This window comes from Xyrauchen texanus, chromosome 45, assembly GCF_025860055.1.
Source record: "Xyrauchen texanus isolate HMW12.3.18 chromosome 45, RBS_HiC_50CHRs, whole genome shotgun sequence".
NCBI classification, from domain to species: domain Eukaryota; kingdom Metazoa; phylum Chordata; class Actinopteri; order Cypriniformes; family Catostomidae; genus Xyrauchen; species Xyrauchen texanus.
Window position 1 is genome coordinate 27,728,132 of NC_068320.1, and position 6,891 is coordinate 27,735,022.

At 44.9% G+C, this 6,891-nt stretch overlaps 1 protein-coding gene and 2 non-coding genes across 3 annotated transcripts in view; all 3 read right to left on the reverse strand.

The window, feature by feature from the left end:
- Positions 1-9: 9 nt before the first annotated feature.
- On the reverse strand, positions 10-82 carry trnaa-agc (transfer RNA alanine (anticodon AGC)). Its single transcript has one exon. It is a non-coding gene; the product is annotated as a tRNA-Ala (tRNA).
- Positions 83-392: 310 nt separating this feature from the next.
- Positions 393-479, reverse strand: trnay-gua (transfer RNA tyrosine (anticodon GUA)). The gene is given in 2 exon segments: positions 393-428; positions 443-479. It is a non-coding gene; the product is annotated as a tRNA-Tyr (tRNA).
- A 706-nt stretch (positions 480-1,185) lies between these two features.
- The window catches only part of tmem214 (transmembrane protein 214), an 11,938-nt gene continuing 6,232 nt past the window's right edge, over positions 1,186-6,891 (reverse strand). The window contains exons 3-16 of the mRNA XM_052118356.1: positions 6,777-6,891; positions 6,519-6,653; positions 6,319-6,401; positions 6,075-6,180; positions 5,597-5,678; positions 4,296-4,397; positions 4,073-4,214; positions 3,898-3,989; positions 3,744-3,792; positions 3,561-3,668; positions 3,237-3,451; positions 2,989-3,157; positions 1,830-1,981; positions 1,186-1,748 (exon numbers count right to left, since the gene is read on the reverse strand). The exon at positions 6,777-6,891 is cut by the window's right edge and continues 36 nt beyond it. Coding sequence (XP_051974316.1) covers positions 1,628-1,748; positions 1,830-1,981; positions 2,989-3,157; positions 3,237-3,451; positions 3,561-3,668; positions 3,744-3,792; positions 3,898-3,989; positions 4,073-4,214; positions 4,296-4,397; positions 5,597-5,678; positions 6,075-6,180; positions 6,319-6,401; positions 6,519-6,653; positions 6,777-6,891 — 1,671 coding nt within the window. The 3' untranslated portion in view covers positions 1,186-1,627. The remainder of the gene's footprint in view (positions 1,749-1,829; positions 1,982-2,988; positions 3,158-3,236; positions 3,452-3,560; positions 3,669-3,743; positions 3,793-3,897; positions 3,990-4,072; positions 4,215-4,295; positions 4,398-5,596; positions 5,679-6,074; positions 6,181-6,318; positions 6,402-6,518; positions 6,654-6,776) is intronic.

A 6,891-nucleotide genomic window follows, 5' to 3' on the forward strand; every position in this document is an offset into this window, starting at 1 on the left:
AAAACATCTTGGAGGATGCGGGCATCGATCCCGCTACCTCTCGCATGCTAAGCGAGCGCTCTACCATTTGAGCTAATCCCCCATTCGATCTTATTTCGTATATGTTGCAACTTACGTGTATAAACATTATATGTATAAACAGGACAATATGACCACTTATCGAAAAACTAGTATAGCTTGACTGGTAAATAGATGACCAGGTAAAACCAGCATAAATGTGCCCCAAAACACCCTATAATGGCAAAAGAGACTGTTTTAACTGCTCATAAGATGGTCACCAGCTAAACTGCTCTATTATGAATTAACCAACAGTATAGAAATGGATAATCAAATAAAACTGCTTGATTGAATCTAATTTCGCACATATTTACTGGTCAATATAAAAATATTTCTCCTTCGAGCCGGATTCGAACCAGCGACCTAAGGATTACAATGGATTCCTCTACAGTCCTCCGCTCTACCAACTGAGCTATCGAAGGGATTGAATCTACTCATGGTAATAAGAGGTAACAAACATAATGCAAAATATCTTTACATTTTAAAGAGTTTTTAATAGTTTATGTGTATTCTAAAAAATGACAATTCATACATTTTAATGAAATTAAATCACACTGAAATGTATTGATCAGAACTGAACAGCAGTAGTTTATTTATAAACCATTTACATAGTAACAAATCAGCTCGTCACAGGACACACACCTGTTTCAAATCAAACATAGCATTTAAATATTGTCCAACTTTGTTTCTGAAACAATAACTGAACCTCTCCAGCAAAACCTGAATTCTTTTAGTCGATTGGAATTCAGAATAGTATAAAGGCAGAAGAATCAGTTGTTAATGTTTGTAATTAAACTCTCAAGTTGTTCTACAAAATCATCCATTGCCATTATCACATTAATATTCAGTGTTCAAGATCTCATCCAGCAGCTGCAGATGTGACAAACACAAAAGACAGAGCTGTCCATACAACTGATATAAAATCTCATGCAAATTGACCATACAATTAAAAAAAGCAAAGACAGGTGAGAAAACGTGAGTGTGTGTGTATATCTCTGTGTGTGTGTATATCTGTGTGTGTGTATGAGTATGTCAGTGAGTGTGTGAGAGTGTGTGTGTGTGTGCACGTGTCTTTGTGTGTATGTAAATGAGTGTGTGTGTGTGTGTGTCTTTGTGTATGTAAATGAGTGTGTGTGTGTGTGTGTGTGTGTCTTTGTGTATGTAAATGAGTGTGTGTGTGTCTTTGTGTATGTAAATGAGTGTGTGTGTGTGTGTGTCTTTGTGTATGTAAATGAGTTTGTGTGTGTCTTTGTGTGTGTATGTAAATGAGTGTGTGTGTGTGTCTTTGTGTATGTAAATGAGTGTGTGTGTCTTTGTGTGTGTATGTAAATGAGTGTGTGTGTGTGTGTCTTTGTGTATGTAAATGAGTTTGTGTGTGTCTTTGTGTGTGTGTATGTCAATGAGTGTGTGTGTGTTTGTATGTCAATGAGTGTGTGTGTGTGTGTGTGTGTGTGTGTGAGTGAGTGTGTTTGTATGTCAACGAGTGTGTGTGTGTGTGTGTGTGAGTGAGTGTGTTAGTATGTCAATGAGTGTGTGTGTGTGTGTGTGTGTGTGTGTGTGTGTGTCACACTCATGACAGCAGCTCTAGCGCTCGGCTCTTGATGGCAGACATGGCGTCCTGCAGGTAACTCCAGGTGATGTATGTAAAGGACTTCAGGTGGTTTTGTAAACAGTGGAGCGACACTTCACCACTACAGAGAAAAACGATTAGATTAGACTGATTTAAGGCAATGCTTCATCATGTACACTTTAGTGTAGCGTTGAGAACTGACTTGCAGGTGTCCTGTAGGTTTTGCCAGGTGTGTTGTAGCGCCGTGTTCAGATTCTGAAGGGACGGTATGATGAACTGCTCATAAATATACAGCAGAAAGTCCCTCACATATTCTAAACACTGAAACACACTCTCTGGAGTATTCACATTGATCTGAGGAATTAAAACACAAAAGAATGAAGGTTTATTTCCTACTATATTGGTCAAAATATTAAAATAATCAACTATGATTAATATCGTCAATATTGGGGGTCTGGGTATCTCAGCGAGTATTGACGCTGACTATCACACCTGGAGTCGTGAGTTTGAATCCAGGGCGTGCTGAGTGACTGCAGCCAGGTCTCCTTAGCAACCAAATTGTCCCGGTTGCTAGGGAGGGTAGAGTCACATGGGGTAACCTCCTCATGGTGGTGATTAGTGGTTCTCTCAATGGGGCGTGTGGTGAGTTGTGTGTGGATCGTGGAGAGTAGCATGAGCCTCCACATGCTGTGAGTCTCCGCGGTGTCATGCACAATGAGTCACGTGATCAGATGCGCGGCATCTTCAACCAAAATTTACTCACCCTCATGCCATCCCAGATGTGTATAACTTTCTTCTGCTAAACTGAAATGAAGATTTTTAGAAGAATATCTCAGCTCTGTTGGTCCACACAATGCAAGTGAATGGTGACCAGAACTTTGAAGCTCTAAAAAGCACATAGATGCAGCGTAAAAGTAATCCGTAAGACTCCAGTGGGTAAATAAATGTTTTCTGAAGCGATGCAATCACTTGAACACTGAAACAGATCAATATTTCAATCTTTTTTTAATATAAATCTCCACTTTTAATTTCACTGTCAGAATGTGAAAGTGAAAGTGGAGATTTACCACACAAAAAAAGAAAAGGATTTAATATTGATCTATTTCTCACCCACACCTATCATATCACTTATGAACAAATGGATTTAACCACTGGAGTCTCGCTTTTTGGAGCTTCAAAGTTCCAGTCACCATTCACTTGCATTGTATGAACATACAGAGCTGAAAAATGCTTCTGAAAGTCTTCGTTTGTGTTCCGCAGAGAGAAAAAAAGTCACATACACCTGGGATGGCGTGAGGGTGATTTTTCATTTTTGGGTGAACTGTCCCTTTAAGGAAAAAGTAAAAAATTATGATTCTCACCCATTCTATGAGAAGTGGCACATTCTCCTGTAGCCACAGTAAAAGTTCTGAACTCTTCTTAGAGATGAGGACTCCTGCCACCTTCATCCTCTCCTGCCCGTCCTCCAGCAGCGGCCCCAGCGTCTCCACCGCACGGGAGTAATAATACGGCATGTTCTCCGACAGCCAGCTACACAAACACTCACGAGTCACGTGACATTACACAGTCAAGATGTTGTCAGGTGTTTAGGGTGTAAACGGTTTCTCACCTGACGCCCTGTTGGCTGTAGTTCGACACTTTGCTCCAGGCCTGCTGGGATGTGGCCGTGACTCCTGACGTCTCCAGGTACAGAGATGTCGTCGAGTCTGCGAACGACCCCTGTGACCTGATGTCATGTGCGATGAACCCGGCCCCAAACACCAACATCATCATCAACACCCGCCACCACGGGAAACCCTGACCGCGCATCTTTAGCTGCAGAGACTGGAGAGAAAGCTCCTGATCAGAGCAGAATTCTGACATGTTTTAATTACATTTCAACACCAGTGTGCACATGTTGGTACATTAAAAGGGTTTAACAGACATATCTTACATGGCAGAGCGTGTTGCACTCCTGTATTTCCTGTGTGTTTGTAGTGGTCTGCAGCTCTTCATTGGTCACTCTGAAGGACTGGATGGTATCCTGAAGGTTTTTCCGTACCTAAACGACAGCGTAGGACGTCAGGGTGGTGACGAGCAAAGAAGGACTGATTTCATACGTCTAGTTCGCTCTTACCTTCGGTGACAGCGAGTTCCACGACTTGAGCAGGTGATTTAACAGAAGACTGCGAGAATGAAAATACTTTGGATTACGTCATTATAAACAAGCAAACACTTAATGTGTTCTGTGAAAGCTGTTTAAGAGTAGTATACAAGAGGTCAAAGGTCACCTGGACTGGGGCAGGTGTTTGGTGTATAACTGCCTCCACACACTCAAACTTTGGCCGTCTATCGACAGACACTCCGTCAGACTGTTGAGCAGCTATAAACGTAAACAAACATGCATATTAATACCGTACGCGACTCACTCGCTCTAATGCGCTATTGTAAGGGTGCGTTTGTGACCTCTTTCTTCATGGCATCAGGACAGTTGGGCGTGGCTCGTGACAGGAAGGAGGGGAAATAGGTGTGAAGGGTAGATTCGGGTTTCGCGCCGAACGCCAGCACCTTCAGTCGCGGGTACAGCCGGCACAGCTGCTCCTGTAGACTGTGAGAAACAACCCCAGAAATCACCGTCACACATTCTATACACTTCAACATCAGAACGGCATCTCCGAGTGACTGTTACCTTGGTGACAGAGCGTTTTTGGGCATGTAAGCAAAGTCCAGCAGCGGGAAGAATTCTTTTGGCCCCATAATGCCAAACCCTTTGGTCAGGTTGGCATGAAGACTGAAACACAGACAACAGATACTCAGAGCGTCACTTAAAGGACACATTTAGAAAGTAAAGATGTCCCCTTTTCTCCCCAATTTGTAACGGACAATTCCCAACGTGCTCGTGGTGGCATAGTGACTCGCCTCAATCCAGGCGGCGGAGGACGAATCTCGGTTGCCTCCGCATCTGAGACCGTCAATCCGCACATCTTATCATGTGGCTTATTGAGCGCGTTACCACGGAAACTTGCGTGTGGAGGCTTCACGCTATTCTCCGCGGCATCCACGTACAACTCGCCACGCGCCCCACCGAGAGCGAGAACCACATTATAGCGACCACGAGGAGGTTACCCCATGTGACTCTACCCTCCCTAGCAACCGGCCAATTTGGTTACCCCATGTGACTCTACCCTCCTTAGCAACCGGGCCAATTTGGTTCCCCCATGTGACTCTACCCTCCTTAGCAACCGGGCCAATTTGGTTCCCCATGTGACTCTACCCTTCTTAGCAACCGGGCCAATTTGGTTCCCCATGTGACTCTACCCTTCTTAGCAACCGGGCCAATTTGGTTACCCCATGTGACTCTACCCTCCTTAGCAACCGGGACAATTTGGTTTCCCCATGTGACTCTACCCTCCTTAGCAACCGGCCAATTTGGTTTCCCCATGTGACTCTACCCTCCTTAGCAACCGGGCCAATTTGGTTCCCCATGTGACTCTACGCTCCTTAGCAACCGGGCCAATTTGGTTACCACATGTGACTCTACCCTCCTTAGCAACCAGGCCAATTTGGTTACCCCATGTGACTCTACCCTCCTTAGCAACCGGGCCAATTTGGTTACCCCATGTGACTCTACCCTCCTTAGCAACCAGGCCAATTTGGTTGCTATGGAGACCAGGCTGGAGTCACTCACCACACACCCCACCGAGAGCGAGAACCACATTATAGCGACCACGAGGAGGTTACCCCATGTGACTCTACCCTCCCTAGCAACCGGGCCAATTTGGTTACCCCATGTGACTCTACCCTCCTTAGCAACCAGGCAAATTTGGTTACCCCATGTGACTCTACCCTCCTTAGCAACTGGGCCAATTTGGTTGCTATGGAGACCAGGCTGGAGTCACTCAGCATGCGCTGGATTCAAACTCGTGACTCAATGCTCGCTGAGATACCCAGGCACCATGTAAATATATTCATAAACACACAGCAGCTTACGTGAGGAGTCGCTCCAGGTATGCGATGGCGTATGCAGAGAGAGATTTGATCCCGAGAACAGGAAGCATTATCCCCAACCAAACTACAGAACAAACCAAACAACATATAATCACTTCCTCTCCAGTAATGAATGACAAACTGATATGAAGCTTCTCAATATATAATAATATTAATATAAAATCTTAGCTAGTCGACCAGTCAAAGCTATTAGCTAATGCAATGCTAATGTCAAAATAGCCCACAAATGACCCTAGCCAATATACTGACTGGGTAACACTTAAATCAACTGTGAAGAACTGTGCTTGGTATGCGTTACAGGGTTCATCCAGCAATGGGACTGTTTCAAAGGGCCTCTTATGAAGAAAACAAGCGTAAAGTTCATTTTTCAGTTGCTGGAGAGCGTGAAATGAAATGCTGACGCAAATATCCTGTCAGATTTCTCAATACTTTCTCCTTTACCCTCCTTTCACTCCCTCACCAATGATGCCCTGACTGAGGTCGTAGAACCCCGCCTGTCCCAGCGCCCACATGATGCTCAGACACTTCACCGGACGATTCTGATGAGACCGCAGCAGCTCCAGGTGCTGTGGAGAGGTCACCCACAGGTCAGAGGTCAGAATGAAATATGAGTGGAAGAATTCAGGTTGAGTTTAAGAGCATCTGCAAAAGTACGATTCTCTCGTTTAAACGTTGAACACACACAGAGAGGCGGTTCCACTCACGTCGGCGAGGTTCAGCGTGGCTATTTTGGGTTTGTCCTGCATGATAGCTTGAATGCACATCCTGTAGCCATGCAGAGATTCACCTGGCAAAGCAACAGAAACACACACACACACACACACACACACACACACCCCTCAAGAACAGTTCGACCATGAGGGTTAGTAAATAAAGGGAACGGAGGGGGTGTGTGGTAACTCACATGGCTGTCTGTCCTGTTCTCGGAGCATACTGAAAACACAGTGGTCGAAGAACTCCGGCAGCACGTCTGAACTTTTGCTCAGCAGGTTTTTAATAACGCCCCTCAACTCCTTCCCAGTGAGGCAGTATGGGTAATCTAGACACAAAAAGGCAGCATTACTTCAGCTATTCTCCTGCAGGGTAATGCTGGTGTCTTTCAGTGTATTAACAGAGATAATGATGCAACAAAAAGGGTTTGAATGTATCACAATAATCACACCATGTGTGTAGCTGCTGAGTGTGGGGTCTGTGTCCGGCGCCGGCAGTTTGTAGTTCAGGTATCCTGCGAGATCCTTCACCCAGACGGACGGATTCTCGGGAAACAGTGTTTGACT